The 23,669-nt window shown below is 46.9% G+C and overlaps 1 protein-coding gene across 2 annotated transcripts in view; it reads left to right on the top strand.

Moving 5' to 3' along the window:
- spag1b (sperm associated antigen 1b) overlaps nt 1-23,669 on the top strand; it is a 79,631-nt gene that overhangs the window by 38,658 nt on the left and 17,304 nt on the right. For both annotated transcript variants that reach the window (XR_014383266.1, XM_082971285.1), the window contains exons 12-15: nt 3,988-4,087; nt 13,392-13,544; nt 18,141-18,298; nt 20,293-20,434. Coding sequence is in view for 1 of the 2 variants with exons in the window: in XM_082971285.1 (XP_082827411.1) it covers nt 3,988-4,087; nt 13,392-13,544; nt 18,141-18,298; nt 20,293-20,434 (553 nt within the window). In the remaining variant the exon portion in view is untranslated. The remainder of the gene's footprint in view (nt 1-3,987; nt 4,088-13,391; nt 13,545-18,140; nt 18,299-20,292; nt 20,435-23,669) is intronic.

Below are 23,669 nucleotides of genomic sequence, written 5' to 3'. Positions count from 1 at the left end.
ACTCTCTCCTCTCCTTCATCACTCTCTCCTCTCCTTCCCATCACTCTCTCCCCTCCCTCTCATCTCCTTCCCATCACACTCTCCTCTCCTTCCCATCACTCTCTCCTCTCTCTTCTCCTTCCCATCACTCTCTCCTCTCTCCTCTCCTTCCCATCAGTCTCTCCCTCTCCTCTCACTCTCTCCTCTCTCCTCTCCATCACTCTCTCCTCTCTCCTCTCCATCACTCTCTCCTCTCCTTCCCATCATCTCCTCCCATCACTCTCTCCTCTCCATCACTCTCTCCTCTCCTTCCCATCACTCTCCATCACTCTCTCCTCTCATCACTCTCTCCTCTCCTTCCCATCAGTCTCTCCTCTCCCATCAGTTTCTCCTCTCCTTCCCATCACGCTCTCTTCTCCTTCCCATCACTCTCTCCTCTCCCATCACGCTCTCCTCTCTCTTCTCCTTCCCATCAGTTTCTCCTCTCCTTCCCATCACTCTCTCCTCTCCTTCCCATCACTCTCTCTTCTCCTTCCCATCAGTTTCTCCTCTCCTTCCCATCACGCTCTCCTCTCTCTCTCCTTCCCATCACTCTCTCCTCTCCTCTCCTTTCCATCACTCTCTCCTCTCCTTCCCATCACTCTCTCCTCTCCTCTCCATCACTCTCTCCTCTTCTCTCCTTCCCATCACTCTCTCCTCTCCTCTCTAGGGAGTTTTTCCTAGCCACCCCTCATAGCCTGGTTCCTCTCTAGGTTTCTTCCTAGGTTCTGGCCTTTCTAGGGAGTTTTTCCTAGCCACCCCTCAGAGCCTGGTTCCTCTCTAGGTTTCTTCCTAGGGTTCTGGCCTTTCTAGGGAGTTTTTCCTAGCCACCCCTCATAGCCTGGTTCCTCTCTAGGTTTCTTCCTAGGTTTTGGCCTTTCTAGGGAGTTTTTCCTAGCCACCCCTCATAGCCTGGTTCCTCTCTAGGTTTCTTCCTAGGTTCTGGCCTTTCTAGAGAGTTTTTCCTAGCCACCGTGCTTCTACACCTGCATTGCTTGCTGTTTGGGGTTTTAGGCTGGGTTTCTGTACAGCACTTTGTGACATGGGCTGATGTAAAAAAAGGCTTTATAAATAAATCTCTCCTCTCCATCAATCTGTTCTCTCCTCGTTCCTCTCCACCACTATCACCACTAGTCTACTGTGAAAGTGACTGAACATCATGTGATACACTGAAGCCTTTCACAGTTACTGCTGTCATACACAGTATAATGCAGGGTTATTCATGCTATTTGGTGTCATGAGGTGGTCTGCCTGCCTGCCTGCCTGCCTGTCTGTCTGTCTGACCGCCTGCCTGCCTGTCTGCCTGACTGCCTGCCTGCCTGCCTGTCTGTCTGTCTGACCGCCTGCCTGCCTGTCTACCTGCCTGCCTGTCTGCCTGACTGCCTGCCTGCCTGTCTGTCTACCTGCCTGCCTGTCTGTCTACCTGCCTGCCTGACCGCCTGCTTGTCTGACTGCCTGCCTACCTGTTTGTCTGCCTGTCTACCTGCCTGCCTGACCGCCTGCTTGTCTGACTGCCTGCCTACCTGTTTGTCTGCCTGCCTACCTGTCTGCCTGCCTGCCTACCTGTCTGCCTACCTGTCTGCCTGCCTGCCTACCTGTCTGTCTACCTGCCTGCCTGTCTGTCTACCTACCTGTCTGCCTGCCTGCCTACCTGTCTGCCTGCCTGCCTGCCTACCTGTCTGCCTACCTACCTGTCTGTCTGCCTACCAAGCCCCTCCTATGTGATCTCTCTCTCTCTGTCTGTCTTTAGTGACGCTGACTAAATGAAAGGGTGATGATGTCACTTGGGAGTCACATGCCTTTACCCCCCTTACCACACACAGGAAGTTCCTTCTAGGAGGAGAGGAGGGCGGCCCTGGCTTACGCTCTGCAGGGAGAAATGTGTCACAGGCAGTGGCAACTGAAGCGTCTCCGATGTGTCCAGACCGGCTTTTCCACCAGCCGTAGTCGTAGCGGGCCAAAGACTAGAAGTGCCATAGTCATTAAGATACAACGTTCCACTTCCTGTAAAGCATTTGGTTGACTTCCTGTAAAGCATTTGGTCCAATCAGGTTAGGAATGTAGTGTATGATCCCAGTACAGTCCTCTGGAAGTCACATTATAACAGTGTATTCCTAACATCTGATCCCAGTACAGTCCTCTGGAAGTCACATTATAACAGTGTATTCCTAACATCTGATCCCAGTACAGGCCTCTGGAAGTCACATTATAACAGTGTATTCCTAACATCTGATCCCAGTACAGTCCTCTGGAAGTCACATTATAACAGTGTATTCCTAACATCTGATCCCAGTACAGGCCTCTGGAAGTCACATTATAACAGTGTATTCCTAACATCTGATCCCAGTACAGTCCTCTGGAAGTCAGTCACATTATAACAGTGTATTCCTAACATCTGATCCCAGTACAGTCCTCTGGAAGTCACATTATAACAGTGTATTCCTAACATCTGATCCCAGTACAGTCCTCTGGAAGTCACATTATAACAGTGTATTCCTAACATCTGATCCCAGTACAGTCCTCTGGAAGTCACATTATAACAGTGTATTCCTAACATCTGATCCCAGTACAGTCCTCTGGAAGTCACATTATAACAGTGTATTCCTAACGTCTGATCCCAGTACAGGCCTCTGGAAGTCACATTATAACAGTGTATTCCTAACATCTGATCCCAGTACAGTCCTCTGGAAGTCACATTATAACAGTGTATTCCTAACATCTGATCCCAGTACAGTCCTCTGGAAGTCAGTCACATTATAACAGTGTATTCCTAACATCTGATCCCAGTACAGTCCTCTGAGCCCAGTCAGTCTCACACCCACAACCAAGGGGCACATTCAACTACTACTTTCATACTGTGGTACATTAAAAAACCCAAAAAATACTTCCCTCATTATTCTCACCTCAGAACTTTATCAATGATTCATACTAGCTGTCACAGGGGGGGGTCGTGAAATGGACACCGAGACGCAGTGTGGATAGTGCCAAAAAAACGACCAACAACAGTCCCGTCAGGTACTTTAGACTGGGAACGGAAAACAACTACCCACAATCCCCAAAGGAAAAACAGGCTGCCTAAGTATGGTTTCCAATCAGAGACAACGAAAGACACCTGCCTCTGATTGGAAACCATACTCGGCCGAAACATGAAAACCAACACATAGAAATAGATAACTAGAACAAACCCACATAGAAACAGAAACCCCAAAATACCCCCCCCGCCACGCCCTGACCATTCTACTACGGCAAATGACCTCTTTCACTGGTCGGGACGTGACAGTAGCAAGCAGCAGGAGGCTCTGCATCGACAGCCCACTCAGACTGACCACTACAGCCCCACGATGGAGGACCTGGGTAATAATGTCCTGAGGACCTGGGTAATAATGTCTCTGTGTCTGGTCCATAGGAATGGACAGTCCTGAGGACCTGGGTAATAATGTCTCTGTGTCTGGTTGATAGGAATGGACAGTCCTGAGGACCTGGGTAATAATGTCTCTGTGTCTGGTTGATAGGAATGGACAGTCCTGAGGACCTGGGTAATAATGTCCTGAGGACCTGGGTAATAATGTCTCTGTGTCTGGTCCATAGGAATGGACAGTCCTGAGGACCTGGGTAATAATGTATCTGTTCCATAGGAATGGACAGTCCTGAGGACCTGGGTAATAATGTCTCTGTGTCTGGTCGATAGGAATGGACAGTCCTGAGGACCTGGGTAATAATGTCTCTGTGTCTGGTCGATAGGAATGGACAGTCCTGAGGACCTGGGTAATAATGTCTCTGTGTCTGGTTGATAGGAATGGACAGTCCTGAGGACCTGGGTAATAATGTCTCTGTGTCTGGTTGATAGGAATGGACAGTCCTGAGGACCTGGGTAATAATGTCCTGAGGACCTGGGTAATAATGTCCTGAGGACCTGGGTAATAATGTCCTGAGGACCTGGGTAATAATGTCTCTGTGTCTGGTTGATAGGAATGGACAGTCCTGAGGACCTGGGTGTGCTCTACTCTAACAGAGCGGCCTGCTACCTGAAAGATGGAAACAGCTCTGAGTGTATACAGGACTGCACCAGGTGAGACCCTCCCTCTACAACTCTACCTGCATTATTATAGACGTTATTATAGACATTATTATAGACATTATTATAGATATTATTATAGACATTATTATAGACATTATTTACATTATTATAGACATTATTATTTACATTATTATAGATATTATTATAGACATTATTATAGATATTATTATATACGTTATTATAGACATTATTATTTACATTATTATAGACATTATTACATACATTATTATAGATATTATTATAGACATTATTATTTACATTATTATAGATATTATTATAGACATTATTATAGACATTATTATAGACATTATTATTTACATTATTATAGACATTATTATTTACATTATTATATACATTATTATAGACATTATTATTTACATTATTATATACATTATTATATACATTATTATAGACATTATTATTTACATTATTATAGACATTATTATTTACATTATTATATACATTATTATATACATTATTATATACATTATTATAGACATTATTATTTACATTATTATATACATTATTATAGACATTATTATTTACATTATTATAGACATTATTATTTACATTATTATATACATTATTATTTACATTATTATAGACATTATTATTTACATTATTATATACATTATTATAGACATTATTATTTACATTATTATATACATTATTATAGACATTATTATTTACATTATTATATACATTATTATATACATTATTATAGACATTATTATTTACATTATTATAGACATTATTATTTACATTATTATATACATTATTATATACATTATTATATACATTATTATAGACATTATTATTTACATTATTATATACATTATTATAGACATTATTATTTACATTATTATAGACATTATTATTTACATTATTATATACATTATTATTTACATTATTATAGACATTATTATTTACATTATTATATACATTATTATAGACATTATTATTTACATTATTATTTACATTATTATATACATTATTATAGACATTATTATTTACATTATTATTTACATTATTATATACATTATTATATACATTATTATAGACATTATTATTATTTACATTATTATAGATATTATTATTTACATCAAGTTTGATTTAATAGTCAAGAGAACAGTAAAGCACAACCAACAACTTCCAGAACAGTCCTCCTTAGTCTCTGTCCCAAATGGTAGTCTATTCCCTATATAGTGCCCTACTGCAGACCACAGGGACCAGTCTATTCCCTATATAGTGCCCTACTGCAGACCACAGGGACCAGTCTATTCCCTATATAGTGCACTACTGCAGACCACAGGGACCAGTCTATTCCCTATATAGTGCCCTACTGCAGACCACAGGGACCAGTCTATTCCCTATATAGTGCCCTACTGCAGACCACAGGGACCAGTCTATTCCCTATATAGTGCACTACTGCAGACCACAGGGACCAGTCTATTCCCTATATAGTGCCCTACTGCAGACCACAGGGACCAGTCTATTCCCTATATAGTGCACTACTGCAGACCACAGGGACCAGTCTATTCCCTATATAGTGCCCTACTGCAGACCACAGGGACCAGTCTATTCCCTATATAGTGCACTACTGCAGACCACAGGGACCAGTCTATTCCCTATATAGTGCCCTACTGCAGACCACAGGGACCAGTCTATTCCCTATATAGTGCACTACTGCAGACCACAGGGACCAGTCTATTCCCTATATAGTGCCCTACTGCCAGACCACAGGGACCAGTCTATTCCCTATATAGTGCACTACTGCAGACCACAGGGACCAGTCTATTCCCTATATAGTGCACTACTGCAGACCACAGGGACCAGTCTATTCCCTATATAGTGCACTACTGCAGACCACAGGGACCAGTCTATTCCCTATATAGTGCACTACTGCAGACCACAGGGACCAGTCTATTCCCTATATAGTGCACTACTGCAGACCACAGGGACCAGTCTATTCCCTATATAGTGCACTACTGCAGACCACAGGGACCAGTCTATTCCCTATATAGTGCACTACTGCAGACCACAGGGACCAGTCTATTCCCTATATAGTGCACTACTGCAGACCACAGGGACCAGTCTATTCCCTATATAGTGCCCTACTGCAGACCACAGGGACCAGTCTATTCCGTATATAGTGCCCTACTGCAGACCACAGGGACCAGTCTATTCCCTATATAGTGCCCTACTGCAGACCACAGGGACCAGTCTATTCCCTATATAGTGCACTACTGCAGACCACAGGGACCAGTCTATTCCCTATATAGTGCCCTACTGCAGACCACAGGGACCAGTCTATTCCCTATATAGTGCCCTACTGCAGACCACAGGGACCAGTCTATTCCCTATATAGTGCCCTACTGCAGACCACAGGGACCAGTCTATTCCCTATATAGTGCACTACTGCAGACCACAGGGACCAGTCTATTCCCTATATAGTGCACTACTGCAGACCACAGGGACCAGTCTATTCCCTATATAGTGCACTACTGCAGACCACAGGGACCAGTCTATTCCCTATATAGTGCCCTACTGCAGACCACAGGGACCAGTCTATTCCCTATATAGTGCCCTACTGCAGACCACAGGGACCAGTCTATTCCCTATATAGTGCACTACTGCAGACCACAGGGACCAGTCTATTCCCTATATAGTGCACTACTGCAGACCACAGGGACCAGTCTATTCCCTATATAGTGCCCTACTGCAGACCACAGGGACCAGTCTATTCCCTATATAGTGCCCTACTGCAGACCACAGGGACCAGTCTATTCCCTGCCTTTCTAAGGTCTTCGAAATTCAAGTTAACAAACAGATCACCGACCATTCCGAATCCCACCGTACCTTCTCCGCTATGCAATCTGGTTTCCGAGCTGGTCATGGGTCCACCTCAGCCACGCTCAAGGTCCTAAACGATATATTTATTTCACCTTTATTTAACCAGGTAGGCTAGTTGAGAACAAGTCCTTTATTTAACCAGGTAGGCTAGTTGAGAACAAGTTCTCATTTACAACTGCGACCTGGCCAAGATAAAGCAAAGCAGTTCGACACATACAACAACACAGAGTTACACATGGAGTAAAACAAGCGTACAATCAATAATACAGTAGGAAAATCTATATACAGCGTGTGCAAATGAGGTAGGATAAGGGAGGTAAGGCAATAAATAGGCCATGGTGGCGAAGTAATTACAGTATAGCAATTAAACACTGGAATGGTAGGGGGTGCAGAAGATGAATGTGCAAGTAGAGATACTGGGGTGCAAAGGAGCAAGATAAATAAATAAATACAGTATGGGGAAGAGGTAGATTGGATGGGCTATTTACAGATGGGCTATGTACAGGTGCAGTGATCTGTGAGCTGCTCTGACAGCTGATGCTTAAAGCTAGTGAGGGAGATATGAGTCTCCAGCTTCAGTGATTTGTGTAGTTCGTTCCAGTCATTGGCAGCAGAGAACTGGAAGGAGTGACGACCAAAGGAGGAGTTGGCTTTAGGGGTGACCAGTGAGATATACCTGCTGGAGCGCGTGCTACAGGTGGGTGCTGCTATGGTGACCAGTGAGCTGAGATAAGGCGGGGGCTTTACCTAGCAGAGACTTGTAGATGACCTGGAGCCAGTGGGTTTGGCGACGAGTATGAAGCGAGGGCCAGCCAACGAGAGCGTACAGGTCGCAGTGGTGGGTAGTATATGGGGCTTTGGTGACAAAACCGATGGCACTGTGATAGACTACATCCAGTTTGCTGAGTAGAGTGTTGGAGGCTATTTTGTAAATGACATCGCCGAAGTCGAAGATCGGTAGGATGGTCAGTTTTACGAGGGTATGAGGAGGCTTGGTTGGTCTGGTTGAAGTTCTGAGGAGGCTTGGTTGGTCTGGTTGAAGTTCTGAGGAGGTTTGGTTGAAGTTCTGAGGAGACATCACCATAGAGGAGGCTTGGTTGGTCTGGTTGAAGTTCTGAGGAGACATCACCATAGAGGAGGCTTGGTTGGCCTGGTTGAAGTTCTGAGGAGACATCACCATAGAGGAGGCTTGGTTGGCCTGGTTGAAGTTCTGAGGAGGCTTGGTTGGTCTGGTTGAAGTTCTGAGGAGACATCACCATAGAGGAGGCTTGGTTGGCCTGGTTGAAGTTCTGAGGAGACAACACCATAGAGGAGGCTTGGTTGGTCTGGTTGAAGTTCTGAGGAGACAACACCATAGAGGAGGCTTGGTTGGCCTGGTTGAAGTTCTGAGGAGACAACACCATAGAGGAGGCTTGGTTGGTCTGGTTGAAGTTCTGAGGAGACATCACCATAGAGGAGGCTTGGTTGGCCTGGTTGAAGTTCTGGTGCATGGGTAAAATCACTGGGGAAGCCAAGCCAGGAAAATAAAATCCATATTACAACATATGAGTTGTGATAATTGCGTTGTTTGCTCTATAACCTGTTAGTTCATATGCCTTGACATCATGACAGATCAGGCCTAAGGCCCGAGACAATAATAATACGTTCAACCACACCTTTATTTCATCGCGAAACCTGAGTGTAATACATCTGATTTGGTGTGTGTGTGTGTGTGTGTGGTGTGTGTGTGTGTGGTGTGTGTGTGTGTGTGGTGTGGTGTGTGTGGTGTGTGTGTGTGTGTGTGTGTGTGTGTGTGTGTGTGTGTGTGTGTGTGTGTGTGTGTGTGTGTGTGTGTGTGTGTGTGTGTGTGTGTGTATGCGTGTGTGTGTGTGTGTGGTGTGTGTGTGTGTGTGGTGTGTGTGTGTGTGTGTGTATGCGTGTGTGTGTGTGTGTGTGTGTGTGTGTGGTGTGTGTGTCGTGTGTGTGTGGTGTGTGTGTCGTGTGTGTGTGTGTGTGTGTGTGTGTGGTGGTGGTGTGTGCGTGCGTGTGTGTGCGTGCGTGCGCGTGTGCGCGTTCGTTGAAGTAGAAAATAAAACATATTGACTCACCCTACTTGTATAGAAACTCCAATTCCCTCTTCCTCTCTTTCATGTTGACGAAACGTCTATGACTCTCATACAGTAAACGCTTTTATTTTTGTTGTTGTCCGAGGCTAACCTGGATAAAATGATTACTCACTAGCATAAGTTCCATTCGTGGGCATCGTTAGCTAGTTAGCATTAGCCTTCTACATCTAGTTACATATTGAACTAACATCCTCTCAGGCCGGGGACACAACAATGTATGAATTAATGGTTGGATCAGAATCGCCGTTATAATCATTGGTCAGTACAGAGAATTAAGTAAAACCACAAGTCCAAATCCCCATCTCCATCCCAGGCTAATTTAGGAAAGGGACCATTTTAGCTAGCTGGCCACCAGAGGACAACAACACAACGAGATGCAACAATCCAAGTTATTTTATTGAACCTTTATTTAACCAAGGCGTGTCAGTTAAGAACAAATTCTTATTTTACAATGACGGTCTACCGGGGAACAGTGGGGTTAAACTGCCTTGTTCAGGGGGCAGAACGACAGAACGACAGACCTTGTCAGCTCGGGGTTTCGATCCAGTAACCATTTCCCAACGCTCTAACCACTAGGCTACCTGCCGCCCCAAATCGATGACGTATTTCTCTGTGATAGGAGTGAAGCCAAATCTAAACTGGCTTCTTTTGACACTTTTTTTTTTTTGGGGTGCGCCAGGACCATTCACAGTTGAGCTCACTCAGTTTAGCTCAACGCTGATTGGCTATTATTTTATATATATATATATATATATATATATATATATATATATATATATATATATTATATTAATTTTTTTACAAGGGTGGTGAAATGCTCGCTGGCTTCACTTGTATTCAATGCTACGGGCGGCAGCAATGTGATACTGCATCAGATAGATGGCCTACACATACAGAGGGGCGCTGTTTCGCTCGCTCGGATACTTTCTGTGGTGAGATACATTCAGCCTCTTGCGAATTGAAGGAAAGTTATGAAAACACAGAGACGAAAAATATATATATATATTTATTTTTTTATCGGTACATTTTTGGGGGAAGCCAAAACTTCAGGCTTGATCCCTTCCTGTCCTCAGTCTCATGCTACATGCGCTAGGTAGCTAGGTACTGTACTGTAGGTATATACAGGGCCAGGCTTGATCCCTTCCTGTCCTCAGTCTCATGCTACATGCGCTAGGTAGCTAGGTACTGTACTGTAGGTATATACAGGGCCAGGCTTGATCCCTTCCTGTCCTCAGTCTCATGCTACATGCTCTAGGTAGCTAGGTACTGTACTGTAGGTATATATAGAGCCAGGCTTGATCCCTTCCTGTCCTCAGTCTCATGCTACATGCTCTAGGTAGCTAGGTACTGTACTGTAGGTATATACAGAGCCAGGCTTGATCCGTTCCTGTCCTCAGTCTCATGCTACATGCTCTAGGTAGCTAGGTAGCTAGGTACTGTACTGTAGGTATATACAGGGCCAGGCTTGATCCCTTCCTGTCCTCAGTCTCATGCTACATGCGCTAGGTAGCTAGGTACTGTACTGTAGGTATATACAGGGCCAGGCTTGATCCCTTCCTGTCCTCAGTCTCATGCTACATGCGCTAGGTAGCTAGGTACTGTACTGTAGGTATATACAGAGCCAGGCTTGATCCCTTCCTGTCCTCAGTCTCATGCTACATGCGCTAGGTAGCTAGGTACTGTACTGTAGGTATATACAGGGCCAGGCTTGATCCCTTCCTGTCCTCAGTCTCATGCTACATGCGCTAGGTAGCTAGGTACTGTACTGTAGGTATATACAGGGCCAGGCTTGATCCCTTCCCGTCCTCAGTCTCATGCTACATGCGCTAGGTAGCTAGGTACTGTACTGTAGGTATATACAGGGCCAGGCTTGATCCCTTCCTGTCCTCAGTCTCATGCTAGGTAGCTAGGTAGCTAGGTACTGTACTGTAGGTATATACAGAGCCAGGCTTGATCCCTTCCTGTCCTCAGTCTCATGCTACATGCGCTAGGTAGCTAGGTACTGTACTGTAGGTATATGCAGGGCCAGGCTTGATCCCTTCCTGTCCTCAGTCTCATGCTACATGCGCTAGGTAGCTAGGTACTGTACTGTAGGTATATACAGGGCCAGGCTTGATCCCTTCCTGTCCTCAGTCTCATGCTACATGCGCTAGGTAGCTAGGTAGCTAGGTACTGTACTGTAGGTATATACAGGGCCAGGCTTGATCCCTTCCTGTCCTCAGTCTCATGCTACATGCGCTAGGTAGCTAGGTACTGTACTGTAGGTATATACAGGGCCAGGCTTGATCCCTTCCTGTCCTCAGTCTCATGCTACATGCGCTAGGTAGCTAGGTACTGTACTGTAGGTATATACAGGGCCAGGCTTGATCCCTTCCTGTCCTCAGTCTCATGTTACATGCGCTAGGTAGCTAGGTACTGTACTGTAGGTATATACAGGGCCAGGCTTGATCCCTTCCTGTCCTCAGTCTCATGCTAGGTAGCTAGGTAGCTAGGTACTGTACTGTAGGTATATACAGGGCCAGGCTTGATCCCTTCCTGTCCTCAGTCTCATGCTAGGTAGCTAGGTACTGTACTGTAGGTATATACAGAGCCAGGCTTGATCCCTTCCTGTCCTCAGTCTCATGCTACATGCGCTAGGTAGCTAGGTACTGTACTGTAGGTATATGCAGGGCCAGGCTTGATCCCTTCCTGTCCTCAGTCTCATGCTACATGCGCTAGGTAGCTAGGTACTGTACTGTAGGTGTATACAGGGCCAGGCTTGATCCCTTCCTGTCCTCAGTCTCATGCTACATGCGCTAGGTAGCTAGGTACTGTACTGTAGGTATATACAGGGCCAGGCTTGATCCCTTCCTGTCCTCAGTCTCATGCTAGGTAGCTAGGTAGCTAGGTAGCTAGGTACTGTACTGTAGGTATATACAGAGCCAGGCTTGATCCCTTCCTGTCCTCAGTCTCATGCTAGGTAGCTAGGTAGCTAGGTACTGTACTGTAGGTATATACAGAGCCAGGCTTGATCCCTTCCTGTCCTCAGTCTCATGCTACATGCGCTAGGTAGCTAGGTACTGTACTGTAGGTATATACAGAGCCAGGCTTGATCCCTTCCTGTCCTCAGTCTCATGCTACATGCGCTAGGTAGCTAGGTACTGTACTGTAGGTATATACAGGGCCAGGCTTGATCCCTTCCTGTCCTCAGTCTCATGCTACATGCGCTAGGTAGCTAGGTAGCTAGGTACTGTACTGTAGGTATATACAGGGCCAGGCTTGATCCCTTCCTGTCCTCAGTCTCATGCTACATGCGCTAGGTAGCTAGGTACTGTACTGTAGGTATATACAGGGCCAGGCTTGATCCCTTCCTGTCCTCAGTCTCATGCTACATGCTCTAGGTAGCTAGGTTCTGTACTGTAGGTATATGCAGGGCCAGGCTCGATCCCTTCCTGTCCTCAGTCTCATGCTAGGTAGCTAGGTACTGTACTGTAGGTATATACAGGGCCAGGCTTGATCCCTTCCTGTCCTCAGCCTCATGCTAGGTAGCTAGGTACTGTACTGTAGGTATATGCAGGGCCAGGCTTGATCCCTTCCTGTCCTCAGTCTCATGCTACATGCGCTAGGTAGCTAGGTACTGTACTGTAGGTATATGCAGGGCCAGGCTTGATCCCTTCCTGTCCTCAGTCTCATGCTACATGCGCTAGGTAGCTAGGTACTGTACTGTAGGTATATACAGGGCCAGGCTTGATCCCTTCCTGTCCTCAGTCTCATGCTACATGCGCTAGGTAGCTAGGTACTGTACTGTAGGAATATACAGGGCCAGGCTTGATCCCTTCCTGTCCTCAGTCTCATGCTACATGCGCTAGGTAGCTAGGTACTGTACTGTAGGTATATACAGGGCCAGGCTTGATCCCTTCCTGTCCTCAGTCTCATGCTACATGCGCTAGGTAGCTAGGTACTGTACTGTAGGTATATACAGGGCCAGGCTTGATCCCTTCCTGTCCTCAGTCTCATGCTACATGCGCTAGGTAGCTAGGTACTGTACTGTAGGTATATACAGGGCCAGGCTTGATCCCTTCCTGTCCTCAGTCTCATGCTACATGCGCTAGGTAGCTAGGTACTGTACTGTAGGTATATACAGGGCCAGGCTTGATCCCTTCCTGTCCTCAGTCTCATGCTACATGCGCTAGGTAGCTAGGTACTGTACTGTAGGTATATACAGGGCCAGGCTTGATCCCTTCCTGTCCTCAGTCTCATGCTACATGCGCTAGGTAGCTAGGTACTGTACTGTAGGTGTATACAGAGCCAGGCTTGATCCCTTCCTGTCCTCAGTCTCATTCTATTTAAACCGGCAGGTCCTTGGAGCTGCAGCCCTTCTCCCTGAAGCCCCTCCTACGCAGAGCCATGGCTTATGAGACTATGGAGCGGTACCGACAGGCCTACGTGGATTACAAGACCGTGCTACAGATAGATATCAGTGTGCAGGCTGCACACGACAGTGTTAACAGGTAAACTACTCCACCCTCACCTTTACCCTCATTAGACAGTGTTAACAGGTAAACTACTCCACCCTCACCTTTACCCTCATTAGACAGTGTTAACAGGTAAACTACTCCACCCTCATTAGACAGTGTTAACAGGTAAACTACCCCACCCTCACCTTTACCCTCATTAGACAGTGTTAACAGGTAAACTACTCCACCCTCATTAGACAGTGTTAACAGGTAAACTACTCCACCCTCACCTTTACCCTCATTAGACAGTGTTAACAGGTAAACTACTCCACCCCATTAGACAGTGTTAACAGGTAAACTATTCCACCCTCATTAGACAGTGTTAACAGGTAAACTACTCCACCCTCATTAGACTGTGTTAACAGGTAAACTACTCCACCCTCATTAGACAGTGTTAACAGGTAAACTACCCCACCCTCATTAGACAGTGTTAACAGGTAAACTACTCCACCCTCATTAGACAGTGTTAACAGGTAAACTACTCCACCCTCATTAGACAGTGTTAACAGGTAAACTACTCCACCCTCACCTTTACCCTCATTAGACAGTGTTAACAGGTAAACTACCCCACCCTCATTAGACAGTGTTAACAGGTAAACTACTCCACCCTCATTAGACAGTGTTAACAGGTAAACTACTCCACCCTCACCTTTACCCTCATTAGACAGTGTTAACAGGTAAACTACCCCACCCTCATTAGACAGTGTTAACAGGTAAACTACTCCACCCTCACCTTTACCCTCATTAGACAGTGTTAACAGGTAAACTACTCCACCCCCATTAGACAGTGTTAACAGGTGAACTACTCCACCCCATTAGACAGTGTTAACAGGTAAACTACTCCACCCTCATTAGACAGTGTTAACAGGTAAACTACTCCACCCTCATTAGACAGTGTTAACAGGTAAACTACCCCACCCTCATTAGACAGTGTTAACAGGTAAACTACTCCACCCTCATTAGACAGTGTTAACAGGTAAACTACCCCACCCTCACCTTTACCCTCATTAGACAGTGTTAACAGGTAAACTACTCCACCCTCATTAGACAGTGTTAACAGGTAAACTACCCCACCCTCATTAGACAGTGTTAACAGGTAAACTACTCCACCCTCATTAGACAGTGTTAACAGGTAAACTACTCCACCCTCACCTTTACCCTCATTAGACAGTGTTAACAGGTAAACTACTCCACCCTCATTAGACAGTGTTAACAGGTAAACTACTCCACCCTCATTAGACAGTGTTAACAGGTAAACTACTCCACCCTCATTAGACAGTGTTAACAGGTAAACTACTCCACCCTCATTAGACAGTGTTAACAGGTAAACTACTCCACCCTCATTAGACAGTGTTAACAGGTAAACTACTCCACCCTCATTAGACAGTGTTAACAGGTAAACTACTCCACCCTCATTAGACAGTGTTAACAGGTAAACTACTCCACCCTCACCTTTACCCTCATTAGACAGTGTTAACAGGTAAACTACCCCACCCTCATTAGACAGTGTTAACAGGTAAACTACTCCACCCTCACCTTTACCCTCATTAGACAGTGTTAACAGGTAAACTACTCCACCCCCATTAGACAGTGTTAACAGGTGAACTACTCCACCCCATTAGACAGTGTTAACAGGTAAACTACTCCACCCTCATTAGACAGTGTTAACAGGTAAACTACTCCACCCTCATTAGACAGTGTTAACAGGTAAACTACCCCACCCTCATTAGACAGTGTTAACAGGTAAACTACTCCACCCTCATTAGACAGTGTTAACAGGTAAACTACCCCACCCTCACCTTTACCCTCATTAGACAGTGTTAACAGGTAAACTACTCCACCCTCATTAGACAGTGTTAACAGGTAAACTACCCCACCCTCATTAGACAGTGTTAACAGGTAAACTACTCCACCCTCATTAGACAGTGTTAACAGGTAAACTACTCCACCCTCACCTTTACCCTCATTAGACAGTGTTAACAGGTAAACTACTCCACCCTCATTAGACAGTGTTAACAGGTAAACTACTCCACCCTCATTAGACAGTGTTAACAGGTAAACTACTCCACCCTCATTAGACAGTGTTAACAGGTAAACTACTCCACCCTCATTAGACAGTGTTAACAGGTAAACTACTCCACCCTCATTAGACAGTGTTAACAGGTAAACTACTCCACCCTCATTAGACAGTGTTAACAGGTAAACTACTCCACCCTCATTAGACAGTGATAACAGGTAAACTACCCCACCCTCATTAGACAGTGTTAACAGGTAAACTACTCCACCCTCATTAGACAGTGTTAACAGGTAAACTACTCCACCCTCACCTTTACCCTCATTAGACAGTGTTAACAGGTAAACTACTCCACCCTCACCTTTACCCTCATTAGACAGTGTTAACAGGTAAACTACTCCACCCTCACCTTTACCCTCATTAGACAGTGTTAACAGGTAAACTACTCCACCCTCATTAGACAGTGTTAACAGGTAAACTACTCCACCCCCATTAGACAGTGTTAACAGGTAAACTACTCCACCCTCATTAGACAGTGTTAACAGGTAAACTACTCCACCCTCACCTTTACCCTCATTAGACAGTGTTAACAGGTAAACTACTCCACCCCCATTAGACAGTGTTAACAGGTAAACTACTCCACCCTCATTAGACAGTGTTAACAGGTAAACTACTCCACCCTCATTAGACAGTGTTAACAGGTAAACTACTCCACCCTCATTAGACAGTGTTAACAGGTAAACTACTCCACCCTCATTAGACAGTGTTAACAGGTAAACTACTCCACCCTCATTAGACAGTGTTAACAGGTAAACTACTCCACCCTCATTAGACAGTGTTAACAGGTAAACTACTCCACCCTCATTAGACAGTGTTAACAGGTAAACTACTCCACCCTCATTAGACAGTGTTAACAGGTAAACTACTCCACCCTCATTAGACAGTGTTAACAGGTAAACTACTCCACCCTCACCTTTACCCTCATTAGACAGTGTTAACAGGTAAACTACTCCACCCTCACCTTTACCCTCATTAGACAGTGTTAACAGGTAAACTACTCCACCCTCACCTTTACCCTCATTAGACAGTGTTAACAGGTAAACTACTCCACCCTCATTAGACAGTGTTAACAGGTAAACTACTCCACCCCCATTAGACAGTGTTAAAAGGGAAACTACTCCACCCTCATTAGACAGTGTTAACAGGTAAACTACTCCACCCTCACCTTTACCCTCATTAGACAGTGTTAACAGGTAAACTACTCCACCCCCATTAGACAGTGTTAACAGGTAAACTACTCCACCCTCATTAGACAGTGTTAACAGGTAAACTACTCCACCCTCATTAGACAGTGTTAACAGGTAAACTACTCCACCCTCATTAGACAGTGTTAACAGGTAAACTACTCCACCCTCATTAGACAGTGTTAACAGGTAAACTACTCCACCCTCATTAGACAGTGTTAACAGGTAAACTACCCCACCCTCATTAGACAGTGTTAACAGGTAAACTACTCCACCCTCATTAGACAGTGTTAACAGGTAAACTACTCCACCCTCATTAGACAGTGTTAACAGGTAAACTACTCCACCCTCACCTTTACCCTCATTAGACAGTGTTAACAGGTAAACTACTCCACCCTCACCTTACCCTCATTAGACAGTGTTAACAGGTAAACTACTCCACCCTCACCTTTACCCTCATTAGACAGTGTTAACAGGTAAACTACTCCACCCTCATTAGACAGTGTTAACAGGTAAACTACTCCACCCTCATTAGACAGTGTTAACAGGTAAACTACTCCACCCTCATTAGACAGTGTTAACAGGTAAACTACTCCACCCTCACCTTTACCCTCATTAGACAGTGTTAACAGGTAAACTACTCCACCCCCATTAGACAGTGTTAACAGGTAAACTACTCCACCCTCATTAGACAGTGTTAACAGGTAAACTACTCCACCCTCATTAGACAGTGTTAACAGGTAAACTACTCCACCCTCATTAGACAGTGTTAACAGGTAAACTACTCCACCCTCATTAGACAGTGTTAACAGGTAAACTACTCCACCCTCATTAGACAGTGTTAACAGGTAAACTACCCCACCCTCATTAGACAGTGTTAACAGGTAAACTACTCCACCCTCATTAGACAGTGTTAACAGGTAAACTACCCCACCCTCATTAGACTGTGTTAACAGGTAAACCTGGACATTTTTGGAAAGTTAACAGAATTGATCCACCCTGCAGTAACAACTATACGAAGTGATTGAGATTTGTTTGAAAGGTCAGATTCCCCTCAAACTAAAGACTCCAGCTCAGACGTCCATCTTCTTCACGCACAACGGTTGTAGTGTGAATTACCTGCAGTCCTCCAGTCCTCTAGCTACTGCAGCTCCATGCTATTTATACACTGTCCTGCTGCTTGCATAACAGCAGGGACAGCTGGGAGGATAACACGATCTGTGTGTGTGTGTGTGTGTGTGTGTGTGTGTGTGTGTGTGTGTGTGTGTGTGTGTGTGTGTGTGTGTGTGTGTGTGTGTGTGTGTCTCTCTCCTGTACGTCTGGTTCCTCCAGGATCACGAGGTTACTGATAGAGCAGGATGGAGAGCAGTGGAGAGAGAAACTCCCTGAGATCCCTCTGGTCCCGCTGTCAGCTCAGCAGCACCGCAGGGAGGAACCGCCCAGCGCTGAGGTCCTACAGGCCAGAGCAGAGAAGGCCAAGCACCACGCAGGTAGTGGGGGGGGGGGGGGGGGGTCCACACTCTTAGAAGAAAAGAGTTCCAACGGGGGTTCTTCGGCTGTCCCCCGTTGGAGAACCCTTTTTTTGGTTCCAGGAAAGAACTCTGTTGGGTTCCACGTAGAACTCTCTGGGGAAAAGGGTTCTACATGGAACCCAATAGGGTTCTACTTGGAACCAGAAGTGTTCTACCTGGAACCAAAAAGTGTTCTACCTGGAACCAAAAAGGGTTCTACCTGGAACCAAAAAGGGTTCTACCTGGAACCAAAAAGGGTTCTACCTGGAACCAAAAAGGGTTCTTCAAAGGTTTCTCCTACGGGGACTGCTGAATAACTCTTTTAGGTTCTAGATAGCACCTATTTTTCTAAGAGTGTCGTCACCCAGAAGCTAACCTGCGTTCCGCTGACCAGCCGTTTCCTCTGTCACGAGAGACTACATTCAGCCTGACTCACAGCATGAGTCCACAATGACCCCCTACTCCCTATGTTGTTCACTAATTCTGACCAGAGCCCATAGCACCCTATTCCCTATATAGTGCACTACCTTTGGCCAGAGCCCAGGGTTAAACGCAGTGCAATAGGGAATAGGGTGACATTTTCTGTGCAGCAAGCATCATCAGCATCATCATCGTCATCATTCTTCATCCTCTTTCTGCTGTGAGCTGGAACCTTCAATGGTCTTATAGTCTGGAGGACTGGAGGAAGGGAGGGGGACAGAGAGAAGAGACAGACTGGGGGGGGACAGAGAGAGGAGACAGACTGGGGGGGGACAGAGAGAAGAGACAGACTGGAGGGGGACAGAGAGAGGAGACAGACTGGAGGGGGGACAGAGAGAGGAGACAGACTGGAGGGGGACAGAGAGAGGAGACAGACTGGAGGGGGACAGAGAGAGGAGACAGACTGGGGGGGGACAGAGAGAGGAGACAGACTGGGGGGGGACAGAGAGAGGAGACAGACTGGAGGGGGACAGAGAGAGGAGACAGACTGGAGGGGGACAGAGAGAGGAGACAGACTGGAGGGGGACAGAGAGAGGAGACAGACTGGAGGGGGACAGAGAGAGGAGACAGACTGGAGGGGGACAGAGAGAGGAGACAGACTGGGGGGGGACAGAGAGAGGAGACAGACTGGGGGGGGACAGAGAGAGGAGACAGACTGGAGGGGGACAGAGAGAGGAGACAGACTGGGGGGGGACAGAGAGAGGAGACAGACTGGGGGGGGGACAGAGAGAGGAGACAGACTGGGGGGGGACAGAGAGAGGAGACAGACTGTCTGCTGGAGGACTGGAGGGGGACAGAGAGAGGAGACAGACTGTCTGTTGGAGGACTGGAGGGGGACAGAGAGAGGAGACAGACTGTCTGCTGGAGGACTGGAGGGGGACAGAGAGAGGAGACAGACTGTCTGCTGCTGGAGTCTTTATAACAGGACAATGATTAGAGTCCCAGCCTCAGTCCCAGTCCCGGCCTCAGTCCCAGCCTCAGTCCCAGTCCCGGCCCCAGTCCCAGTCCCAGCCCCAGTCCCATCCCCATCCCCAGCCTCAGCCCCAGTCCCAGTCCCAGCCCCAGCCTCAGCCCCATCCCCAGTCCCAGCCCCAGTCCCAGCCCCAGTCCCAGTCCCAGTCCCAGCCCCAGCCCCAGTCCCAGCCCCAGTCCCAGCCCCAGTCCCAGCCCCAGCCCCAGCCTCAGCCCCAGTCCCAGTCCCAGGGCCGTGCTGCAGCCAACCATAATTTATGTTTTAACTGTGATTAATGGAAGAACGGAGCTGGCAGCTTTTTCCCAGAACACCCCAGTGGTCTAATTGATTAGCTGTCCGTTATCACATGAATGACTGCTGATTTGACCTATTTTTACCCTGGATTTTAAGGACAAAATTACCACTCACTTATTTTAGTGAAATACGATTCTTACAAAATAATAAAAACATTTTGGTCAAATTACTCAGTATGATGTCACACATTTACTCAACCAACACCGTTTCTTGCTTTGCCTTGCAGCTCAAAAAGCAGAAGTCTGTTTCAATTCACTGAAACAAGAAGGGAATGAGTTTGTGAAGAAAGGCCAGTTCCAGGAGGCTGTGAGGACGTACAGTGAATGCCTTAAGCTGAAACCAGAGGAATGTCCCGTCTACACCAACAGGTAAGGACCTGTCCGTGTCTACTTCATCCTAACATGTACAGGGGCGTTCTGAAAGTATTCAAACACCTTGACTTATTCCACATTTTGTTAAGTTACAGCCTTATTCTAAAATGGATTAACTTGTTTCCCCCCCCCCCCCCCCCCCTCTTCAATCTGCACACAATACCCCATAATGACATCACAATACCCCATAATGACATCACAATACCCCATAATGACATCACAATACCCCATAATGACATCACAATACCCCATAATGACATCACAATACCCCATAATGACATCACAATACCCCATAATGACATCACAATACCCCATAATGACATCACAATACCCCATAATGACATCACAATACCCCATAATGACAAAGCAAAAACAGTTTTTAATTTTTCTTTTTTTTACAAATAATAAGACAAAATGAAATATCACATTTACATAAGTATTCAGACCCTTTACTCAGTACTTTGTTGAAGCACCTTTGGCAGCGATTACAGCCTCGAGTCTTCTTGGGTATGACGCTACAAGCTTGGCACACATTCTTCTCTGCAGATCCTCTCAAGCTCTGTCAGGTTGGATGGGAGCATCGCTGCACAGCTATTTTCAGGTCTCTCCAGAGATGTTCGATCGGGTTCAAGTCCGGGCTCTGATGCTTCCACCACCATGCTTCACCGTAGGGATGGTGCCAGGTTTCCTCCAGACGTGACGCTTGGCATTCAGGCCAAAGAGTTCAATCTTGGTTTCATCAGACCAGAGAATCTTGTTTCTCATGGTCTGAGAGTCCTTTAGGTGCCTTTTGGCAAACTCCAAGTGGGCTGTCATGTGCCTTTTACTGAGGAGTGGCTTCCATCTGGCCACTCTACCATAAAGGCCTGATTGGTGGAGTGCTGCAGAGATGGTTGTCCTTCTGGAAGGTTCTCCCATCTCCACAGAGGAACTCTGGAGCTCTGTCAGAGTGATCATCGGGTTCTTGGTCACCTCCCTGACCAAGGCCCTTCTCCCCCGATTGCTCAGTTTGGCCGGGCGGCCAGCTCTAGGAAGAGTCTTGGTGGCTCCAAACTTCTTCCATTTAAGAATGATGGAGGCCACTGTGTTCTTGGGGACCTTCAATGCTGCAGAAATGTTTTGGTACCCTTCCCCAGATCTGTGCCTCGACACAATCCTGTCTTGGAGATCTACAGACAATTCCTTCGACCTCATGGCTTGGTTTTTACTCTGACATGCACTGTCAACTGTGGGACCTTATATAGACAGGTGTGTTGCCTTTCCAAATCATGTCCAATCAATAGAATTTACCACAGGTGGACTCCAATCAGGGTGTAGAAACATCTCAAAGAGGATCAATGGAAACAGGAAGCACCTGAGCTCAATTTAGAGTCTCAAAGCAAAAGGTCTGAAAACTGATGTAAATAAGATATCTGTTTATTATGTTTTATACATTTGCAACAAGAACCCTGATCTGTGTAACCGGTGGTAACAGAACCCTGATCTGTGTAACCGGTGGTAACAGAACCCTGATCTGTGTAACCGGTGGTAACAGAACCCTGATCTGTGTAACCGGTGGTAACAGAACCCCGGTCCGTCTGTGTAACCGGTGGAAACAGAACCCCGGTTCGTGTAACCGGTGGTAACAGAACCCCGGTTCGTGTAACCGGTAGGAACAGAACCCCGGTCCGTCTGTGTAACCGGCGGTAACAGAACCCCGGTCCGTCTGTGTGACCGGCGGTAACAGAACCCCGGTCCGTCTGTGTGACCGGTGGTAACAGAACCCCGGTCCGTCTGTGTGACCGGTGGTAACAGAACCCCGGTCCGTCTGTGTAACCGGTGGTAACAGAACCTCGGTCTGTGTAACCGGTGGGAACAGAACCCCGGTCTGTGTAACCGGTGGGAACAGAACCCCGGTCTGTGTAACCGGTGGGAACAGAACCCCGGTCCGTCTGTGTAACCGGTGGGAACAGAACCCCGGCCAGTCCGCTCTAACCCCGGCCAGTCCGCTCTAACCCCGGCCAGTCCGCTCTAACCCCGGCCAGTCCGCTCTAACCCCGGCCAGTCCGCTCTAACCCCAGCCAGTCCGCTCTAACCCCAGCCAGTCCGCTCTAACCCCAGCCAGTCCGCTCTAACCCCAGCCAGTCCGCTCTAACCCCAGCCAGTCCGCTCTAACCCCAGCCAGTCCGCTCTAACCCCAGCCAGTCCGCTCTAACCCCAGCCAGTCCGCTCTAACCCCAGCCAGTCCGCTCTAACCCCAGCCAGTCCGCTCTAACCCCAGCCAGTCCGCTCTAACCCCAGCCAGTCCGCTCTAACCCCAGCCAGTCCGCTCTAACCCCAGCCAGTCCGCTCTAACCCCAGCCAGTCCGCTCTAACCCCAGCCAGTCCGCTCTAACCCCAGCCAGTCCGCTCTAACCCCAGCCAGTCCGCTCTAACCCCAGCCAGTCCGCTCTAACCCCAGCCAGTCCGCTCTAACCCCAGCCAGTCCGCTCTAACCCCAGCCAGTCCGCTCTAACCCCAGCCAGTCCGCTCTAACCCCAGCCAGTCCGCTCTAACCCCAGCCAGTCTGCTCTAACCCGTCTGCCATGAGGTCAGTAAATCCAGTCAGACTAATCAGATGTGTTGTTGCTGTAGTGTAGAAATAGAAACAGGAACAGCAGGGTGTCTCTCTCTCTCTCTCTCTCTCTCTCTCTCTCTCTCTCTCTCTCTCTGTCTCTCTCTCTCTCTCTCTCTCTCTGTGCTCCCTCTCTCTCTCTCTCTCTCTCTCTCTCTCTCTCTCTCTCCTCTCTCTCTCTGTGCTTTCTCTCCCTCTCTCTCTCTGTGCTTTCTCTCCTCTCCCTCTCTCTCTCTCTCTCTCTCTCTCTCTGTGCTCCCTCTCTCTCTCTCTCTGTGCTTTCTCTCTCTCTCTCTCTCTCTCTCTCTCTCTGTGCTCTCTCTCTCTCTGTGCTCCCGCTCTCTCTCTCTCTGTGCTCCCTCTCTCGCTCTCTCTCTCTCTGTGCTTTCTCTCTCGCTCTCTCTGTGCTTTCTCTGTGCTTTCTCTCTCTCTCTCTCTCTCTCTGTGCTCTCTCTCTCTGTGCTCTCTCTCTGTGCTCTCTCTCTGTGCTCTCTCTCTCTCTCTCTCTCTCTGTGCTCTCTCTCTCTCTCTCTCTCTCTGTGCTTTCTCTCTTCTCACTCACTCACTCAGTGTGTAACACAGAACAGGGTAGCGGAGCGTAAGTTGTCCTAGAAAGACATGCATCACGGTCTCTCCTGG

The sequence above is a fragment of the Salmo salar genome, unplaced genomic scaffold, assembly GCF_965601325.2.
Source record: "Salmo salar unplaced genomic scaffold, fSalSal1 ptg000245l, whole genome shotgun sequence".
Classification (NCBI taxonomy): domain Eukaryota; kingdom Metazoa; phylum Chordata; class Actinopteri; order Salmoniformes; family Salmonidae; genus Salmo; species Salmo salar.
This window is presented reverse-complemented; position numbering and strand designations above follow the sequence as displayed.